Consider the following 21,963-nt stretch of genomic DNA (forward strand, 5'->3'; position numbering starts at 1 on the left):
TTCGACTGGTTATCGAATGGACAGTGCTGCCAGACTTGCAACCCTGTACAGTGTTGCATTGCTTGTTGTTCATCGAGAGTCGCAAAATGGTGGCTTCTGCTATACGCGGAGAAATTTTGTTGTACCATTAAGAACTAAAAAAAACACGCATTTGTGCTAATATTATTTAGTCAAATTATAGTGCAAAACTTTCACGTGCCACTGTCGCTGTAATACGCGTGTGAAAGTATACACAAATTGCGTTTCAAAGTCAGCGAAAATTGTGCCCAAAAATCTCCGCAGCAATAAAAAAAAAAAACGCAAAGCAAGCGAAGTGCGTGAGTGTGTGTGTTAGTCAGTGTGTGTGTGTGTTTGTATGCGCGTGTAACTGCTTCTGCATGTGTATGGCGAGCGTTTGCGTGTGTGTGTGTGTGCGCAAAGTGTATGCAAAAAAGAAGAAGACAAAACAGAAGAGCATTAAAAAACGTATTGTTAGGCCCCACTGACAAGTTGAAACGCGCACACACAACAACAACAACAGCTAAGACAGAAACAGAAACTTTTCGAGTCTCTAAATGTTAGCAACAACTACAACAAGTGTGCAAAAATTAATTATTATTTAAGTGTGTCACTAATTTCATTTGAAGCGTCGCCCGAATCGCAGTCACAGCCGCCGTCGACGTCGACGTCTTAGTCGTCGTCGTAATGCGCAGCGTAGAAATCATTAAAATTTATTAGTGAAAAACGTATGAAACGCGTCGCTGTCGCAGTCGACGTCTTTTTAGTTGGCGTCGGCGCTGCAACTGTGTTTGCACACAAAGTAAAGTGAAAAAGCCAAAGCGGGCAGAGGCAGACGACGATGATGACGACGGCGACGACGACGACTACGACTTTGGTTTGTGGAGCAGGGGACGTTTCTATTATGGACTTTTTTGGGGTAGAACAATACAAAGAAGCAGAAGACGACGACGACGACGACGACTCAAAGGCTCAACAAATTTTGTGCTGAAAAGGAATCACAAAGCGCAGCAGCAGCAACGGCAACGGTGACGGCGGCGTCACCCACCACCGACGCAGCTGCTGTTGCTGCTGTTACTGCTGCTGCTGTGACCACCCTTCATATGACAAGCTGCACGCCCACCCGCTGCCCGCTCGCTGCTGCTTAAGCGTTGCTTTGTTGCTTTTTCGCTGACGTTGGCTAAAAAATATATTGTTGCCGTCGATGTTGTTGTTGTTGTGTGACTCGCGCCTTTTTATAATACACTACAAAAAGTGTTAAATGGGCATATTAGTGTTGTGCTATATAGGCCAAAACAAAACTTCAATCTGATAACTGGACTATAAACATAAAACCAAATAAATATAAATTCCAATATTAGTTGGTCACAGATTTTGACAGGGCATTACGCAGTTGGTTAAACTCGACTGCAATTTTCTGGTTTTATAATTTTTGCATTCTTTGCTCTTTTTCTTCTCTCTGCACTGTGCAACTTCAGTCCAGTTTCTTCTTCTTCATCTGCTTAATCATAATCATCAGCTCGTCTCTCACCTACGTCATTTCTTCGTTTCCAGCTGTGCCAAGTGCAAATTAACCAAAATCTACATTTCCGGCTGCCTGTGCGCCCTGCCAAAGTAACGGTACAACAGGAGGAGCAACAGCATCATCATCACTAGATATATCTGCCTACTTCTATCTCACTCGCTCGCACGCACGTCAACGTTATTGTTAGCGGGCCAAGTGGGAGCCGCAGCCACCCGGTTTCGAATTCGAGTTCGAGCTGCTTGCTGGAACACACGCACACGCACACACACATCTATACTGGATTCATGGTGAGAACAGCTGTTGAACTAGGCATATATTTAATTATTATTATTTGTTTGCTTAACACACACTCACATACACACGCATAATAATATCGAATTTGCCGCCGGCTCATGTGTCATCTTCCTCTTTTACTGCCCCTCGGGGCTCTCGCTAAATACCAACTCTCTTTTACGCTTCATGGCTAAAACTATTGAACAGCGTACGAGAGTGTATAAGTGTGTGTGTGTGTGTATGTGTGTAGGGTATTAGGGGAGGCGCTATGGCCTGCTGTGATAGACAAGCAAATTGCCAGGCTCACTCAATGCATCATAAACTAATTAGGCAAAGTGCTTCAAGTGCCCCAGCACACACAGAAACCCACACACGAAAATACACACACTCACACAGATACAGAAAGGCGTTCGTTCATATTGAATAGAAGTTTATTATAAACTAGAAAATGGTATTTGTAAAGTGATACCCCGCATTGTTGCTTTCATTAGATGCACTATTAGGGTATCAACATGAATTGAGGTCTGTGAAAGATAATATTTTTAAATAATTTTGGATATAATGTAAAGTTAAGGGGAAATATAATATTAAATATTTCTTCTCTGTAAGTTTGAGCGCTCATGTTTTAATATCCCGAAAACTGAAATATGCTTGTCTGCTATAGTTTATATATTTATTTTCTATAAACATTCGTATTTAGTTATTTTGAATGTTATATAATATTCTCTGTCAGTTATGAGCAGCTTTCACTGTATTCTACTTTGATATCTTAATCATATTCGCATTTAGTTCATTTGAACTTATGGTTAATTTTAATTGCCAGCACAACGCAAAGCTGTTCACTGAGTCAGTAGTTCAAGTTCACGCAACTGTGATTCCAGCTAGAGAGCTTGTTGCTCTTGTTGTTGTTGCATGTTCCGTTGCTTGAATCGTTGTCGACGTCGTAGTCGTCGTCGTCGTCGTCGAGCTGTCAGAGCGTAACATCTACAAGCTGTCAATTAGTTTTGCGCGCCGTTCGCTGATTAATTGCCGAGTGGTCGATAACTTGGTGTTAACCATAATTAAAATGCAAACAAATCTATTTATTTAACGAGCATTCAATAACACACTCAACTACAGTTGGGAGAGCGGTCCATTAAAAGGGAATCATCATCATTTCAGATATGTTACCAAGTCTATCAATATTGAAAGTATAGACCTTAGGTAGTCTTCCTATATATGAATAATTATAATTTTGAATTCGTGGGAAACTTATCCAAGTTCTTTGATTATAATTCCAATGAAATTTCTCTTGTTGCTTATCGAGCAACTCTGTTCATTGGCTAATTTCCATGAACGCCAATGCTTGAGCTTATCTCTTTCAGCTAACGAGCGAGTGGGCAGCTCCTCGTTGGGCGGCTGGGGAGAGGTGGGTGGCAGGGAGGTGGAGGGGTGTCGGAAATAGGCAGCCCGATTAGGAGGGAATAAAAACGTGAAGTGTTTAATTAATAAATAACGTGCTAATAATGCATTTAATAAAAACAAAAGCGAACTCGAAACGCGCTAATGCCACGGGCGGAAACTCATGGCCCTACAACAACAACAACAACAACAACGGCGAGAAAGGCAACAAAATGAAAGTGCCCACGCCCACGCCCACTGATGTCGCTGTTTTTCTTTTTTTTCTGCTAGATGGATGATTATCAAGCTGTTGGTGGGGAAAGGGTTGTAGGCGGCCTTTGATGTCGATTTCATTTCATATTTTATTATTAGTCTTTTTGGCTTATTTATAATGCGCTGTTAAAGTTTACGTTTTATTAATCTGTTTGCTGGTGCTTTTAATTTATAATTACCGCTTATCTGATTGAAAAAGCAAGACACTTGGACTCGAGTGTCGATTTATTGCCACTGATTATAAAATGTGCCGTCGAAACACCCACACAGATGTATCTCAATGTACGTATACGTATGTGTGCATGTGTATAAAAAATATATATAGAGCCATGACAAATTAGATCATTTTAGAAATGTTTAACAAATTCCGAAGCAACAAATGAATTAGTTGAAAGGAATAACATAATGGATATAAATGAAAAGCAATAAATGGATGTTAAATATATTATATATATAATATAATATTATAAAATATCTAAGATATATTATGTATAGATATCTTAAATATAGCTGCTAAGCAGTTTAAAGGAATATTATAATATATAACTAAACATATACATATAAAAGAAGTAAAATGATTATATTATAGTATGGGTACGATAATCACTCGTAGTTCGTATTTAATGACTTTTAAAAATAATTTTAAAATTCTGTAATAAAAACTCATGAAATGCAAAGGCAGCACAAAATGCTCATTAAATAAATTTACTATGTAGATAAATGTGACTGCTTTATGACGTAAATAAATACAATATATGTATGTGCATCCATATAATAATATAGACAAATGTTTTATCAGACATATTTAAAATGTTAAATCAGAAACAAAAAACACATTAATAATAATTCACAAATCCCTTGTTCATTTATAGCTTAAAAAGCTTATTGAAAATATATGATATATTCCCCTTCTCTCTCCCTCTCATTGTCTCTACGTCTCTATATCCCACCAATTTGTCTCTTGTGTGTGAGAACAACAACATTCCAACTGCGTTCTACTCCATTAGCGATAAGATAATTAACACACAAAGCACCTATTAAATCTATATATAAATATATGCATAAGCATATACAATATAAAGTCAAATAATAAAGCGCAGGTTAATCGGTGTAAAATCAATGAACCAATGGGAATATAATGCATAAACGTGTTTAAAAAAAAATTAACAATATCAACAATGAATTCCCATAAATCTTTCTCATTGTCTGTAATTCGATTATACACAAAAGGCAGCTAGAGTGATGCGAGAGCGTTAGATATGAAGAGAAAGAGTGAGAGAGAGAGTGATGGAGACAGAGGGGCAGAGCGAGAGCGAGAGTGTTAACTTCACATGCAAAACGTTCATTTACATTATGCCAGGCACACATTCTCTGACACTCGTTGCCCTACAACAACAACAAGAACAACAAACAATGACGACAGCGCCATAAACACTTGAAACGGGCCTAACAGTAACAACAACAACAAGCAGGGCCCAGAGCTATGAAAGGGCAAGCGGTCTCCTTTTACATGCCCTTATTCTTATTTATGTCTTACCCTTCTTCTTTTGTGCATGTGCCCTTCCGTTTAAAGCAAAACGGGGCGACATAAGTAACACGAAACAATTTCCAAATGAAGCGCGGATAAGCCGCAAAATCCTTAAAATACTCGATAAAATTACATAAAACTAATCGCACAAGCACACGCACACAGGCACAGGCCATCACATACACACACACAGGCACACACATGCAGACAGAGTTTGAAGGGGAGCGAGTGAGACAGCAGTGAATTGGCTGTATGACTTGCCCGACTGCGATGGATGGGCAGCTGTGAGAGAAATATAGAGCGGGAGAGGAAGAGAGGCAGACGCGGGTCGTCAGACATGAAGAGAATGATGAAGGTATCTACACCGACAATCTGTTTAACAACTTCATGAGCAGCAAATCCAACAAATCGTATAAACGACAACAACAAAAACAACAACAACGACGACGACGACGACGACTATGACGATGACGATGACGATGACGCTGACGACAACGAAGTGAAGTTCGGCTGCACACGAACGGTCCCAAATGATGCACAGGTTAGAGTGAGCGAGTGAGTGAGTGAGTGTGGGTGCGGAGAGAGGCGGGCGGGAGAGTGAGAGGTGAACTCGTCGCAGTCGTTGCGGGTCGTTTATTTGGTTTCGGTTTGGCTTTTTTGAGCGCCGCATCAGTGCCTGAATAGATGCTCAATCGTTCGGTTGAATGAAGTGGAGCAACGTATGGGAGTTCTTACGGAGCTATGCTGGGTGGAAGTGTAGAGAAGGAGCATAGGACAGAATGGGGCTGCGACCATGAATGAAGAGAATGTGGCATAATGTTCTTGTTGATGTTGAGTAATGGGTATAACAACTGTAAGCTGCCTGCATTCGAACATCATCTACATACACACGCCAGACTATTTCCATGTGGGCCCCAAAAACAAAAAACCAAAGAAAAGAAGAGAAATTTGTTGGTTATTTATTTACTTTGTTTTTTTATTTCTTCTCTCCGGGCAACGAGTTGAGTGCTTTGAACGCTGTTCGACTACCTCCGTTTGGCTTCTTGTTTCTAGTTTTAGAGGTTTTTTTTGTGACTTCTCGGACGTCTGTTTTGATTTGTTGTGAAAATTTGGCTTTCACAACAAACCAATGTAGACATACGCGCAAGCATAGGTATTTCTATAGAGAGTGTGTGTGTGTGTGTGTGTAAGTCTGTGTGGCACCTTCTCTTGTTGCCTACAAGCACATTTAATGGGGTTTCCGCACTTGACACATGGCACTCAACTCAACTCAACTGAACAGATTTCAGGCATTCCAAGCTATTGAGCCACACTCATCCACAAACTCTTGAGAATTTAGTCGAGTTCATGACGAAGCTAATTTGCTGAGGCGCATACCCAAAAACCAAAATATCTGTGCATAGTTTTTGGTAATTTATGATATACGTTAGACTATCTGAAGGCCCTTTAACTAAATGAAGATGTTTGAATTACTATTAAATATTTATATTATTTTATATAAATTATAAGGGAAATGTATTTAGAATATAAACGTTTACTGGGAGTAAAATTTAAACTTAAAAGTACATTTTTAAAATGTTTTTTTAAACACTTTTTTAAGTAATTTGTTTACATACGAATTTTAAATGAAAAATATTTAGAATATTATTCTTTAGTACTAGTAGAACTTTTTTTTGTTTATAAAATTTGGAATATAATTCCTGTTGCTCTTAGTAATCTTTGAGTGTTCCATGCTCAGGTAGCGTATTCAATAGTCGTTTAAGCCCAAACAGGCCGGCAGATTATTAACATCAAGTTAATAACCACCCTAATGTACAGTTGTGCGGCGCATGCAGCAGCAGCAGCGGCTGCGGCAGCAGCGAAGGCATTTTAAGTTGTCTGCCCGTAGCTGCTGCTGCTGCTGCTGACGTTCGTTGTTATTGGTGTAGTTGTTGTTGTTGTTGTTGTAGCCTATTTGTCAGTCAATTAGTCAGCTTATTGGCAAGCGATGATTGCAGAGAGAAAAACAAGCTAAATACAAGCGCAAACATACAGAGAGACGAACAGGCAGACAGACAGACAGACCAACCACACAGAGGCCGACAGTCGGGCCAGTCGAACGTCGACAGCCGACAGCTTTTCCATTTCAAAATTACGCACACTCACACAGAAACACACACACACGCACACACACACACACTCAACGACGTCGTTTAGCTGCGTGCGTACACACAATTTTCCGCTACTCATGATACAAATTGTTTATTGGATTTCCTCTTGGCTGTTGTGCGCCTCTCTGTGCGCTCTGCTTGCTAAGTTTTATTTTTCATTTACATTTCTCGTTTTGTTTCGTTTTATGTTTATGGGCTGTTTAGAAAACAATTTGCGGCACCCCCTTACAGCCGCCCCCTCTCATTCTCTCTCACACTCTCTAAGTGTGTGTGTGTGTGTGTGTGGCTATATTTTGCAAGTTGATAAAGCGCGTGTTGACATTAATGGAGGCAACGCGCCGTTTGAAATTGACAGCGTTATTGACCTTAAATTTTCGTGGCCTGTTCGTTCAGCTGCGACCCAACCAAACAGCCAACCGACCGACCGACCAACTGGCTGACCATAGACGACTCCAGCCAACCGCATTTGGGGCTGCTGCTGACTCACAATACGGCCAAAGCACTCGCAAAGCTGGCCAACAGTCAGTCACGTATCCACGACGATGTACAGAGCAACAACAACAATAGCAACAGCAACAAGAACTGCTGCAACAGCAACTGCTGCAACAACAAGCAACGCCCCATCAACGGTTGCTGCTGCCATAATTTGTGGTCTTTTACTGTGAACTGTTATTGTTGTTGTTGTTGTTGTTGCCTGTGTGCCGCAACCTCAGCGCTGGGCATTATGATACGGCTATTAATACATACATACATACACACACACTTTATGCTGGGCCAGGGGAGGACTCACTCACACACTCTCTCTTTCTCTCTCTGTCTTGCTCTCTCTATGCAGCACATTTTTCGGTGGTGGCAAAAATGTTCGAGCCTTTCATTTTGCCTTTTTAGATTTTATGGCTTTTGTGCGTTACAACGGCGCTTTTTGTAGTACATTTGTTTTATAACAGCCACCGCAGAAATAGCAGCAGCAGCAGCAGCAGCAGCAGGCAGGAAGAAGAGCGCGATGAAGAGAGGAAGATAGAGGGCAAAGGGGGAGGCTTTGAGTACACACAGCTTAGCACATTGCTCGCAGTTATTACACAATTTTGCCCAAAGCGCCAGAGCAGCCACTTGGGCTATTCGCGTGCCCAGAACGCCAGAGTGAAGCAGAGAACAGAGCAGGCGAGAGAGAGATAGAGGAAGAGGAAGAGCGAGACCACGTAGACGAGGCCAGGAGCTACTCACCTTCTACTTTTTTTATGTGAAATTTTTCCACTCACGACTTTCCTGCCATAAAAAAAAAGTTGCTAACCAAGCAGCCAGCCAGCCAGCCAGTTAGCCAACCAGGCCAGCTAACCTGGCTGCTGCTGCTGCCGTTGCCGTTGCTGCTGATGTCGCTGATAAGTGTTGGCCCCAAACGCAGTGGAGCGCTGCACAGTGGCATAAAGTAGCTGAAAAGTTTACGGGGCTTCATATTGATTTAAATGTGCTCAGATTAAGCAGAGCAATGCGGCTCATTGAATGCATTTTGATAATTTATGGCTTACAAGTTAAGATGTAAATAAGCCATCGATAGCTTATAGTTATCGATAGAAATTTTTTATTTACTGTAAAGTTTTTAAAAGCTGAATATCTCTACCTCTCTCCCTATCTCGCTCTCACTTTCTTTATAATTCATATCTGCAAAAAAGCACCTCAATGCGTAGCTTATTGAATTAATGCGTTTCGATAAGTTATCGCTTAAAATTCAAGATGATTGAATAAGTAATCGATAATAATTATGATCGATAAGTCTTAAAGAGCTCACTTTTCCTACCTCTGTCTCTCTCTCACTCTTTTTTCGTTGGCTCCAATTTCTCCTTTGTATTTCGTATTGCCCCTTGCATTGGCATTATGTTTTGCCCCACTGTGCAGGCCCAGCAGCTTGTCCGTTTCGGTTGTCCGCCATGGCACCCTACGCTGCCGCGTCGTCAGTCATTTAGGCGGCGTGTCGTGGCTTATTGAGTGTAAATCTGTCGACAATATTTTCTGTTTTATTTAATTTTTTTCCTTTTTATATATACTTTGCGTTGCGTCGGGGCGAGCCGCGCCGAGCCGAGCCGAGGCGAGGCGCAATGCTCTTTTTATTTGCCTGCTGCTGCATTTAATTAATTGATTTTAATTGCCATAATTTGTGTGCCGTTGCCACACAACCGCAACCGCTGGCATGCGTATGTGTGTGTGTGTGTGTGTGTGTGCCTGTGCCTGTGCATTGGCACTGATATTGATTCGTAAGCAAATTTAATGATAATTCCCCTGACAGATCGCCCGGCCCGGAGGCCAGCCTCGTTACAGTTATTCGCCAAGTTACTTGAGCGGAAAATCTGTTTACAGCTGCACGCACACTTGAGAGGCGGCCAAAAGAAAAAATAACCAGGCACAGACAGACAGACACAGACAGAGAGAAAGAAAGAGAGAGAGAGAGAGGGATACACACGATATGAATATAAAGATGGTGTAACTGTTCCGTCAGCTCAACCCAGCTCAGCTCTCTTGTCCGTCCAGCTGGCTGTACTGGCAGGCAGCAGGCGCATTTTACCATATGCAAACGATTAAGTGCTCGGGTCGCATAAAACTCCCTAAACTTGTCTGGCCTCCAGATTCGCTACGCTTAGCCTCGCCTATTCTACGGGCACACACATTACATGGCATTATTTTTTATGGCTTATTTATTTATGCAATGCTCATATCAGCATTTCTAATACCCTTGAAACCATGCCAAATGCTTTAAGTGGGGTATAATGACTTATTGGAGCGGGCAGAGGGAAATGTATATATACAAAAATATGTTCATAATTTAAAATGTTAAAATGGATGAAATTTTTTTTATGAACAGTTTGTTTTATTACTTTTTCTAGGATTATAAGAGTTATCTATTTTAAAAATTGATTATAGTCTATCACATAACTTTATTATCATTGAAATATACCCTTTGTTTTCATATCTTTAACATTATCTGTTAAAATTAAAAACTACAGTAAATACAGGGTATATGTTAGTCGTCAGTTACGATGTGCATGATTTATATTGAAGAATGTTAATCATTTTAACCATATGATGCATTTTCATTCAAAATATATTTATTTATTTCATTTTATTTGTGTTTCTTTCAGTTGAATTTTCATATCATAGCGGGCATAAAAAGGCTTAACACTGGACCGGAAGCGTGTTTTTAAAGGGTGATGGCGGCCTCCACTCAAGGAGAAATACGAGTGGGTCCCGGCCACCAGGTAAACGATGTCTATGTACGTACATAACTCTCACAATTCAGAAATTCAGCTCACGGTAACAAAATGAAAATTAAAAATACAAAGAAAAAATATATACTTTTTTCCTTTTTGTATTGTAATCGTAATGTTGCAAGTTCTAATTGTAATCCCAACTAACACCACCCCAACCCAGTCCAATCCAAGCGAATGTTATACTCTTCCCTCTTTTTCAAAATCTAATCGAAATTTTAAATTTAAAGTTGCTCACGCTATGAGTCTTGGCATAATTCCAATTATATTTGTATAGTTAAATAACATAATTTTATCATATACTTGTAGTTTTCCTGTCTATTATAAAAGACTGATTCACTTAAATATTTTTGGAGCTTGAGCTCAAAAGGTTAACTTTACGAGTCTCTAAAGATAACCAAATCTCTCCAGTTCTATGTAAAAGGTGAATCAAAAGTCAAGCAAACCATGGAAATTTTAAGGAGCTTGAAAAGAATTTGAATGCACAGAGATAGTTATATAAAATATGGTTTATTATGCCTATAAATTATACATGAAAAGACAGAGTAATAAAAAAGTTTTCAACAGTTCTATCTAATCGCATACCTTGACTCTTCGTTGTGGGCAACTTGTTAGTCAGCTTTGATTTGTAGCTTGATAATTATCTAAAAATTTATTATTTATAAACAATAAATAACAGCTGTAAATAAATCGTTTACCCAATTGGCCATATATATATATATATATATATTAGAACTAACACATAGAGTACCTCCTCAAGTCCTGGCGCTGATACTCTTCCCATACCAACTCTCCTATCCCGAGAAATACCCAATAGACACACATACACCTCACATCAAGGCATTGTTCATACATTTCATGCATTAGTCTTAAGTTGTATATTGTCGTATCGTATGACACCAGACAAATTACAGACTTGTATATATTTCGAAAGTATGTAAACCAGCTCAGTTGGAAATACTCGGCCAATTTATCATAGAAAGAGTGGAAGCTTATCGAGAGCTTCGTGTCCTGCATGGATAATGTTTAGCTAAAGTATTTCCGCCACTGGGCCACGCCACGTTCTTTGGCTTATTGTGTGTTCTTGTAGACTTTGTCTTGTGTCTGTGGTGTATGTGACGTAACTAACTGAGAAAAGATGATAAGAAAAAACTAGACTTGATGTGATGTTTTTTTTTTGGAGTTCCGTTCCGTTATTTTGTAATTAACTAATACCGGCAACTTCTTCTGTCTTGTCTTGTCTTGTGACTGAAGGCAAAACTGCCCGATTATAATCCAATCTCAAGCTTCCCCGTTGACAAGGAAACCGATGAACGTGAATTAGAGGAAACAAGATGGAGTCCTGGCGTTGTGGCCGATGGCGACTTGTTAATGTTTCTGCGTGCGGCACGCTCCATGGCTGCATTTCAAGGAATGTGTGATGGCGGTTTAGAAGACGGTTGTTTGGCTGCCAGTCGCGACGACACAACAATTAACGCACTCGACGTGGTGAGTGATGATGACCTAACCCTTCTGGGGTAACCCACAGTGCTGGTAACTAATTGAATTTTCATTTCCATTTCCATTTCGAATAGCTGCACGATTCTGGCTACGATCCAGGCAAAGCTCTACAAGCACTCGTAAAGTGTCCCGTTTCGAAGGGCATTGACAAGAAGTGGACCGAGGACGAAACGAAAAAGTTCATCAAGGGTCTGCGACAATTTGGCAAGAATTTCTTTAGGATCCACAAGGATCTGCTGCCACACAAGGATACACCAGAGCTGGTCGAGTTCTACTATTTGTGGAAGAAGACGCCCGGCGCCAACAATAATCGACCGCATCGGCGACGCAGACAGAGCGCCTTGCGTCGCAATCGTGTTACGCGCGCCAACAATACACCTCCCAAAAAGGAGGACACCCCGGAACCACAAGCTGCGACGACGGCGACGGCGGCGGCGTCGGCTGCAGAGACGGCGAATCGCTCATCGCCCGCTGTCTCCAAGGAGGAGAACAGTTCTCTAACCGAGGACGACGTCAGCGAGTGTGACAGTGATTCGAGTCTGACCAATAAAAGGGATGAATCACCATCTAGGATGAGGACTAGAAACAAACAACAGAATAACAACAACAACAACAGCAGTAGCGCCGCTGCAGCTGGTGGCGGTGGCAACTCCGCCGCCGCTGGTGCAGCCTCCGTCAACGCATCCGGCAACAGTTCCGGCAAGGATCAGTCCTCTGGCTCGGCGAACAACAACAGCAACGCCGTGGCGAACGGCAAGCGGCCCAAGCGCGGCTCCGAAACACCGGACGCCGCAGCAGCAGCCGCCGCCGCTGCTTGCGATAGCCCGAAGACGCCCACCAAGACCGTGGCGGAGGGATCGGGCACTAAGCGCAAGGGCGGCAAACAGGATACGCCCAACAAGAAGAAGCGCACCGAAGCGGAGACCAACAGCAACAGTAGCGAGCAGGCGATCAACAACAGCGAGGACAACGTCAAGGAGAAGCCGCGCAAGCGGCCCGACAGTCCAGTTGAGAGCATGAACTCGGATAGTCGACCCGATTCTGTTCTCGACGATGGCGAATCGAATACAACCGACACGGATGGACGCACCATCGAGCAGCAGTCCAGCAAGGATAGCAAGGAGATCAACTGCAAGGAGGAGAACGCTGTCACGTTGTCCGGCGATGTGGACTCCAAGTCGGATGTGGTCAACGAGAAATCGATCAAAGCGGAAACTGCCTGCGCGGAAGACAGCAAGGATACCATCAAGAACATGGATGAGGAGACCAACATCCAGGCACCCAGCAGTATACAGCCGCTCAGTATCAAGCCCGCCCACGTGGATGGTCTGCTCAAAGAGTCCAGCTCCTTGGAGGCGCCGCCAGCTGTTGTGCCGGTAGCACCGATCGCCATGAAGGTGCCCACAATTGCGACGGTGGAGGCTCTCAATGCGTCAGTCGATCGCGATCGCAAGGAGGCCATCGAGAAGATGGAGATTTGTGAGAACGAGGCGGCTGCACGCGATCCCGAGCTGCTCAAGAAGCTGGCCACCATCAAGCAGGAGACGTTGCCTCAACAGCAGCAGCAGCAACAGCAGCAACAACAACAACAGCAGCAGCAGCAACAACAACAACAACAACAACAGCAGCAGCAACAACAGATGGTGGGCGTGCCGCCCGTGTCAGCTGCATCCGGGCCAATGCAAGAAGCCGTTTACATTAAGAAGGAGCCCATGGAGGACTCCATGGACGCCACATGCAATCAAAACAGCAACGAGCCACAAGATCTCAAGGTCAAAATCGAAATCAAAAACGAGGATCTGAAGATCAATGCCAGCGGACTGCCGCCTGTCAGCTCGGCGGGGCCGCCGCCCAATGCTCAACTGGGTGGACTGCATCACAGTGCCAGCGAGGGCGGCAATCCGGAACCACTGCATCTGCAGCATATGCCACATGGACCAACGCCGCAGGCGCCTGCCGGCTACATCATTGACGGGCAGCTCAAGTATGGGCCGCCTGGTCAGCCGCCTCCGCAGCCACCGCCGCAGCTGCACAGCGATCCCGGCAGTGGGGGCGTGTCGGCACCAGCGCCTCAGAAATATCCTGGCGATATGGAAATGAAGTACAACGAGGCGGCCGTCAAATTCGAGCCAAGTGCTGGCAAATTTGCGCCACAGGAGCTGAAGTATCCGGTGCCCGCACCTCTGGATGCGCTCAAGTACAGCCAGGAAATGCAGGCAGCTGCTGCTGCAGCGGCGGCCGTGGGCAAGTACGACATGAAGTACATGATCGAACAGCAGGGCAAGTACCCAGTGGAGCTAGCGCCGCCCAAGCCCGGCTACCAGGAGGCGCTAAAGATACCCGATGTGAAGCCTGGCTTTGCCCATCTGCCGCACAGCATTGGTTCGAGCTTAGATGGACCCGGTCCGCCGCACAAGTACGCGCCGGCGGGTCAGAGTGGTCCGCCGCTGGATCAGCCGCCGGGTGCCACGCCTCCGCCCGGCATTGCCATGCCCAAGCCGCACTACCAGCACGATGTCCAGACGCCGCCGCTGGGGCGACCGTTCGAGCCGACAGGCCTTATGCTCAAGTACGGTGATCCGCTGGCTGGGAAGTACGGGCCCCCACAGCCGCAGGATCTCAAGTACCCGATGCCGCCTGTATCGTCAGCCGGCGGGGAGAATCTGATCAAGGCTTCGCCATATGGCCCGCCGCCGGAGAGCCCCATCGATGCTTCGGCTCGCTCGACGCCCGGCCAGGATAGCCAGGGCAGCAATAGCAATAGCAATTCGCAGCCGCCATCCTCGCAACCGCAGCAGTTCCAGTCGCCACATCCCTCGCCGCACATGCCTTCGCCAGCTGGCGGCGGCCTGCCACCCGGCATGCACCCACAAAATCTCATCTCCCCGCACAGCCATGGACCACCGCCGAATTCTGGCTCCGGCCCGGGTCCGCAGCCGCCGACGTCCTTGCATCAGCCCATCAGCTCGATGGCTGGTCAGGGTCCGCCCGGGCTGCAGCACGGTCTGCCACCGGGACCGGGTGGGCCGCACGCACAAATATCAATCGCCAATTCGCTGACGGGCGTCGTCACCTCGTTGGGCGCGCCCACGATGTCCACCATGGCGCCCTCGCATCCCATGCACCCGCACATGCATCCGCACCAACATGCGCACCTGCAATCCTTGCAAGCGCTTCACCGGCATCCAGATCTGGGCGCGGCGATGCATCCACATGCGCCCATCGCCATGTCGCTGCAGGCACCGGGTCCACCGCCGCCGCACAGCCACGCGCATCCGCTGGGCCCCAGCCACCAACAGCAGCAGCAGCAGCAGCAACAACAGCCGGGTCCGAGCCCGGCGGGCACAGTGCGTACGCCATCACCGGCGCAGCAGCAGCAGCCGCCGCGCAGCATGCACGAACCGCTGCCCACGTCACGGGAGCCGCCCGCCTCGCACACCTCGACGGCGCCAACGGGCTCGATGAGCAGCATCAACTCGGGCCCGGGTCCAGGACAGGGGCCGGGGCAGGGGCCAGGACCAGGACCGATGACACATCAGTCGCCGCATGCGCATCGCACATCCCCGCTGCCGGGCTTGGCGCATCCGTCGGGACTCATTGGTCATCCGATGCCCATACATCCGCACTTGGCGCACCTGCCACCTGGTCATCCGGCACACGCAGCTCTGGCGCATCCAGGCCATCATCTGCTGTCGCATTCAATAGCAGGACTGAGCCACGGCGGCGGTCCCATCGCTCTACTGGCCGGTCCCGGCGGACTGGGTGGCCTGCCCGAGTCGGCACTCAGCCGACGCACGCCGCCCAGCCATCTGTCGCATCCGCACTCCTCATCGGGGCCATCGACGCCGCACTCGGTGGCCATCTCGACGAGCATGTCGCTCACCACCACTCCCAACACGGTGCCCTCGTCCGCCTTCAGTCGCGCCAGTCCCAGCGTCCAACTCTCGAGCGGTGCCCCGCCAGCTGGTGGCCCTGGTGGCAACAGCAACAGCGGCACGCCGAACAACTCGTCGTCAGCTGCCGCCGCTGCGGCCGCAGCCGCTCATCGCGCCGCCTCGCCCGCCTCCAGTGTGGGCAGCCTGAGTCGGCAGAGTCCGCTGCATCCGGTGCCGCAGTCGCCGCTGAGCCATCATCCGTCGTCGTCGGCGCTGTCCGCCGCAGCGGCCGCTGTTGCCGAACGGGATCGGCATGCGCTGCTGCGTCAGCAGTCGCCGCATATGACGCCGCCGCCAGTGTCGACCGCCTCGGGCCTGATGGCCAGTCCGCTGAGCAAGATGTATGCACCACAGCCGGGTCAACGAGGCTTGGGCACATCGCCGCCGCCGCATTTGCGACCGGGCGCCTCGCCGCCGGTCATACGGCATCCACAAATGCCGTTGCCATTGCCGCTGATTGCACCAGGCGGCGGCATTCCGCAGATTGGTGTGCATCCAGGCCAGTCGCCGTATCCGCATCCGTTGCTGCATCCCTCGGTCTTCTACTCGCCGCATCATCACAATCCCTTCAACTCGCCCTATGGCTATGCGCCGTACGGACCTGGCTTCCCCGCCTACATGAAGCCACCGCCACCATCCGGCCCACTGGATCCCGCCGCCGTGATGGCCGCCCATCATGCTGGGCTGTCGGGTCCGCCGCCGCCGTCGCGCCAGGATGAGCAGAATGCAGCAGCTGCGGCAGCTGTGGCCGCCGAGAAACAGCACGCGGCGGCTGTGGCTGCGGCTCAACAACAACAGCAACAACACAAGACGCCTCAGCAGCAGCAACAACAACAGCAGCAGCAACAACAGCAACAGCAGCAGCAACAACAACAGCAGCAGCAACAACAGCAGCAGCAGCAACAGCAACAACAACAGCAGCAACAACAACAGCAACAGCAGCAACAACAACAACCTGGTGGTCCGCCACAGAATAAACCACCGACGCCAAAGACGGCGCAGGGACCAGGTGGTGTGGGTGTGGGTGTGGGCGTTGGCCTAGGTGGTCCCGGCACGCCCACGGGTCTGCCGCCCGGCGCCTATCCGGGCTCTCACATACCCGGCTATCCGCCGCCGCCACATGCCTCGCCGTTTGCGCCGCAAGATGGACAACCGCACGGCATGAAGCCGACCTCCCACATGGACGCGTTGCGTGCGCACGCGCACTCAGCCAATTCTGCGGGCCTGGGCAGTGCCCATCATCCGACCGAGCCATGTGAGTGTTGACAGCGGAACAGGAAATGGGGAGCCTGTCTTTAATATTGTATTCTTTGTTTTAGTGCCCATTGACATTGAGCCCGATCCAGAGCCCGAGATACCCAGCCCCACGCACAACATACCGCGCGGCCCCAGTCCCGAGGCGAAGCCAGATGATACCGAATGCCATCGCTCGCAATCGGCAATGTGAGTACCTAAGGAGAGACAGAGAGAGAGAGAGAGCTGTAAATGATTAATTTAAAACTTTACTCTTGCAGCTTTGTGCGTCACATCGATCGCGGCGATTACAATTCGTGCACGCGCACGGATCTGATCTTCAAGCCGGTTACGGACTCCAAGCTGGCGCGCAAGCGCGAGGAACGCGATCGCAAACTGGCTGAGAAGGAGCGTGAGCGAAGACAGGTGAGCAACGGGAATTGATCTTAAGGCATGACAATCAATATAATGTTCTCTCCCTCTTATCCCCCCAATAGCAACAACAGCAGCAGCAACAGCAACAACAACAGCAACAAGCAGCCGCCGCACAACAAGCCGCCCAGCAGGCCAAGATGAAGGCGGAGCTAAAGCCTCCATATGCGGATACACCAGCGCTGCGTCAATTGTCGGAGTATGCGCGTCCACATGTCGCCTTCAGGTGAGCATCGAATGCCTGCAAGAGTATTTCATTAATTATTGAGTCTTCTTTTAGTTGTTTGATTGATTGTCTATTATTATAATTGTTAATGTAGTCTGATTATTTGTAGTCGTTGATTATCGCGTTTGTATTGTAATAATTTCCATTTCGATTTCAGTCCTGTTGAGCAGATGGTGCCTTATCATCATCCAATGAGCCCCATGTATAGCAGAGAGAGGTACAGTACCTAGTACAAGCCTGCCAAAATCCTCATCTCAGAGCACACACCATCATCCATCACCCCCCACACTTACATACTCATATTCTCATTGATAACTGAGATCCTTCCATTTGCTAACCTATACAATTGATGCTTATTCAAACGCACGTCCAAATTGATGCATTAGTTTCTAATCCATTTGCTGCTTATTTTCCATTTGCCTGACCTTAACCAAAATCCTCGACAAGATATTAAACCCCTTTCTGCTTCTCCAAATTGTAGGCAATTACTCATGCTTCCAACCTTGACTAATTACAGAGAATTGGAGGAGATTAAGAACGCGCAAGCGGCGGCCGCAAGTCAATCGCGACTGGATCCGCACTGGATGGAATACTATAGGCGGTAAGGCTAGCTATTCGCATGATCCTCTCGAGAAATTCGAACTCACTCATTTCTTTTTCATGCAGTGGCATACATCCCTCACAGTTTCCGCTATATGCGAATCCGGCTATATCGCAAATGGAACGCGAACGTTTGGGCATACCGCCCCCACATCATGTCGGCATGGATCCGGGCGAGCATATGGTGCGTATCAATTGCATGGCCATCTCTCATCTTGTAAACCAAACTTGAAACTCAAAATCCACTCATATTCACAAAATCAATCGTATTTGGAAAAAAAAAAAAAAAAGAAAAACACTTTTTAAACAAAATGAATTCAGAAAACATCTATCGCATCAATCACTTGTGTCCACTTGTCCACTTGTCAGCTCAATTAACCAACAATTCAATTAATCAATAATAATTATAATAATGATATAAATCTAGGTACATCATGTGTCCATGTCCATGTCCAAGCACGTGTGCTAACCCACTTTGTATTCGAATTTGTCGTGCGCCTCACCTGGAGGAGACAGATCCGTCAATGTCTCTTCTCCTCCACTCTCTAACCACATTTGTTTGTCATTCAGCCGGTGCTAACACGCATTATCCACAATTTCACATTTCGCATACTCCCGCTCTTCCCACTTACCAAATGTCGCATCTATGTTGCAAGCAGGCTCTCCATTTATCTCTCAGGCAGCACACCTGGCTCTTTTGAAACTATCAACGATATTCAATAATTTTCAGATACGATTGACGAGAGAATATCATGCACACTCTCATACTCATTTACATTTGCCTTTGCATCCACAGCCGCAACCACCGGAGGCCGGTTTCCAACTGCCACGTGAGTTTGTATATCCGTTACGTTGATCAAATCATAAACGAAACTCAATTTTCTCTCTTTCTCTGTTCTCTGTTCTCTCTCCTCGCTTTCTCTGCACTTAGCGAATGTTGGGCAATATCCGCGTCCAAATATGCTTATACCTAGGGAGCCGCACTCGGACGTTTTGCTGAGGATGTCCTATGCAGATCAACTACAGGTTTCCCCAATCCCATTTTAATATTCCTAACTGATTAATTACATATATACAGTATTTACAGGCCGCCGAGTTTCAACGGCAATCGCTGCACGATCAATACTTTAGGTGAGTACCACTGCAACATCCACTAGGCCTAAGTTACCTACAGCAACAACAACAACAACAACAACAAGAACAGTCATCAACAGTCAATCATTCGGCTCATATGTTCATCTGTATTTGTGTGACTTTATGACTTTTGCTTATTGTTTTTGTGTTAAATATTTTTGTGTTCGTTAACATATTGTGTTTGTATCTACATATATTTTGTCTCTGTATCACGCCCACCTCTCTATTTCTATCCCAAAACAGACAACGGCCCAGATAAGTGGACCAGCCAGGCAGAAGGCAGAATCCCAAAAGCAACTGAACAAAGAAAATACTCACAGCCCGGCCGGCTGTGAGGAAAATGCTTTGTGTGATTTTTGTGTTCAAACGTTTACATTTTGCTTTTCAACAACAGCAGCAACAACTATAACCAACATCAGCAAATGAAAAAGATCAGCATTCATATTTTTATATAGCTATAGCAACGGTCCCTTTATATATATATATTAACAAATATGTATATCGTGTTTCCAAGCTATATATATATAAATAACTAGCAACTTTAAGTTGTGCAACGTTTTGTCCAGTTTTTATGTAAAAAGTTAGTAAACGTTTTAATTTATCATATCCATGCATAACCACATATATCATCTGTATACACTGCATTCCCTATCTTGACTATTTTCTAATTTGTGTTTCCTTTGATCTACAGAAATCAACTACGTTAAGTGTTCTCCAACTGGGCAGCTGAGACGATCCACTTATGAAAAAAGAGGGAATCGCAAATTAGAAATCAAATGAAACCAACTGACGAAACAAGCAAAGAAAACATGATGGTCGCAATATTTTATAAGTATCATCTTTATAGTGTATAGTGTTAAAAGAATTCTAAACAAAAATTTGATAGAGAGAGATAGGGAAGCGTGTTAATTATCGTTTAAGCTTACGAGAATTGATTAAGGCAAATGGAACAAACTTAGCACACAAATTTTTAAGGTTTTCAACTGCGGAATGTGCAACAAAACATTTTTGCAGAATATAGCAGCACTTTGATAATACGCTATGACTAAACACTAAGCTCTATTTCAAATCAAATTAATTAGACTTTTGCAACTAGCTAAAAACAAAAACAGAGCAAAACCAAAATACAACAACAACAACAAACGACAACTTGCTATTTTAGTATATATATATAGTATGTATATGTATATGTATATACGGGACGTGATTTGAATTGAATGGTAATAGTCGAGCCCAAGAAATTGGCAGATAAGCCACGTGCACTTTGTTGCCGATCAAGCACAGTCTATAGATATATATATATATATATGTATATGTGTATGTATTTATATATATGTAAAGAATGTATTGTACAAAGGGCTTTCTAGAGAACTGCAACTGCAACTGCAACTACTTTGACATCTCATACGCTGAGAATTGTATATGTAATTTAAACTTAATGTACTTCCAGCCACAATTGAACTATATGTATTTCGTAGTGTTAGTGCGCTTATTGCTGCTTAGTTTTGATTTATATAGTAATCCTTTTATATGTTTTGGCTAGCTTGGCTTTCTTACTACTCATTAATTTATTATTTTGTTTGGCTTAACTCTAGTATTATATTATCAGAAAAAATGAGAAAAACAAGCAAAAAACAGAAACAAATAAGTAAAAGCAACTAAATCGTGTTTTGTATAAAGTTTCATAAAAAAAGGGAATAAAAAAACACAAAAATACCTAGCTAATAAGTAAAAATTTCAAATGTGTGAGTTTTCAAAAATTTCTTAAAGCCCCCAAATGCAATTCATGCACTGTATACATATATATACATATATATAACATATGTATGTATTTGCATGAGCGTTTGTAGCAGCTGCAATATTTTGAGTGCTTAATTTATATTAGTAATTTATACATAATATATATATATTAATTGTATGAGCAGCATGCATTCAAACAAATAAATAAATCTATATTTCATTAACAAAGAAAAACGAAAGGATTTATATTAAATTTAAGACCAACGCGAAACACAAAATGAAAATAAAAAACACTAAACAAATGTAATATTAATGCGTGCATAATACTATAAACAAATTACATATTTTTAAATACAATTTTTTATTTCACATTTTGAATATACACATTATATATATATATAAATATAAATATACATATATACAGCGTTTATTGTAGAGTTTTGCGAGCATATTTAATAAAAACAGAAAAACAAACAAAAGCTGAAAACCAAGCACACAAACAAAATAAATATGGGCCACATCATTTGGCGCAGATTAACTTTTAAGATTGTAAAGTAAAAAATCCAGGCGTACATATTTATATATACATATACAAAATGAATGAATTAAGAAACAAGAAATGCAGCTATATATGCATATGCTAAGTATATATATATATATATATTTCACACAAAACAATTCGATGATAATGATAAAACAAAATAAATTATTGAAAAACAAAAAACCTGTAAAAACTAAGTAAAGCAAAATAAAATTAGTTACATTAGTTAAAAATCCAAG

General features: G+C 44.7%; 1 protein-coding gene across 20 annotated transcripts; it reads left to right on the plus strand.

Annotated features, from left to right (window-relative positions):
• Positions 1–48: 48 nt before the first annotated feature.
• Positions 49–21,962, plus strand: Gug (arginine-glutamic acid dipeptide repeats grunge). Of its 20 annotated transcripts, none has more exons than XM_018007811.2 (16): positions 49–317; positions 1,552–1,809; positions 10,258–10,389; positions 11,638–11,871; positions 11,958–17,073; positions 17,138–17,261; positions 17,333–17,477; positions 17,549–17,709; positions 17,867–17,926; positions 18,191–18,310; positions 18,376–18,493; positions 19,040–19,139; positions 19,241–19,335; positions 19,388–19,440; positions 19,687–20,023; positions 20,135–21,962. In XM_018007811.2, the coding sequence occupies exons 3-15, from the start codon at positions 10,327–10,329 to the stop codon at positions 19,700–19,702; spliced, it is 6,405 nt and encodes a 2,134-aa protein (XP_017863300.1). In that variant the 5' UTR covers positions 49–317; positions 1,552–1,809; positions 10,258–10,326; the 3' UTR covers positions 19,703–20,023; positions 20,135–21,962. The 20 variants fall into 20 exon arrangements, with proteins under 20 accessions (XP_017863300.1, XP_089323384.1, XP_089323387.1 ...); XM_089467258.1 differs by having other exon boundaries at positions 49–313; XM_089467261.1 differs by having other exon boundaries at positions 49–313; positions 19,397–19,440.
• Position 21,963: the final 1 nt, after the last annotated feature.

Source organism: Drosophila arizonae, chromosome 4 (genome assembly GCF_054131065.1).
Source record: "Drosophila arizonae isolate 15081-1271.41 chromosome 4, UAZ_ARI_1.0, whole genome shotgun sequence".
Classification (NCBI taxonomy): domain Eukaryota; kingdom Metazoa; phylum Arthropoda; class Insecta; order Diptera; family Drosophilidae; genus Drosophila; species Drosophila arizonae.

Coding starts and splice junctions, on each gene's coding strand:
- Gug (XM_018007811.2), top strand. CDS start 10,327: ATGGCGGCCTCCACTCAAGGAGAAATACGAGTGGGTCCCGGCCACCAG. Junction 17,710..17,866: donor CGTCCACATGTCGCCTTCAG/GTGAGCATCGAA, acceptor TTTCGATTTCAG/TCCTGTTGAGCAGATGGTGC. Junction 19,140..19,240: donor GGCCGGTTTCCAACTGCCAC/GTGAGTTTGTAT, acceptor CTCTGCACTTAG/CGAATGTTGGGCAATATCCG.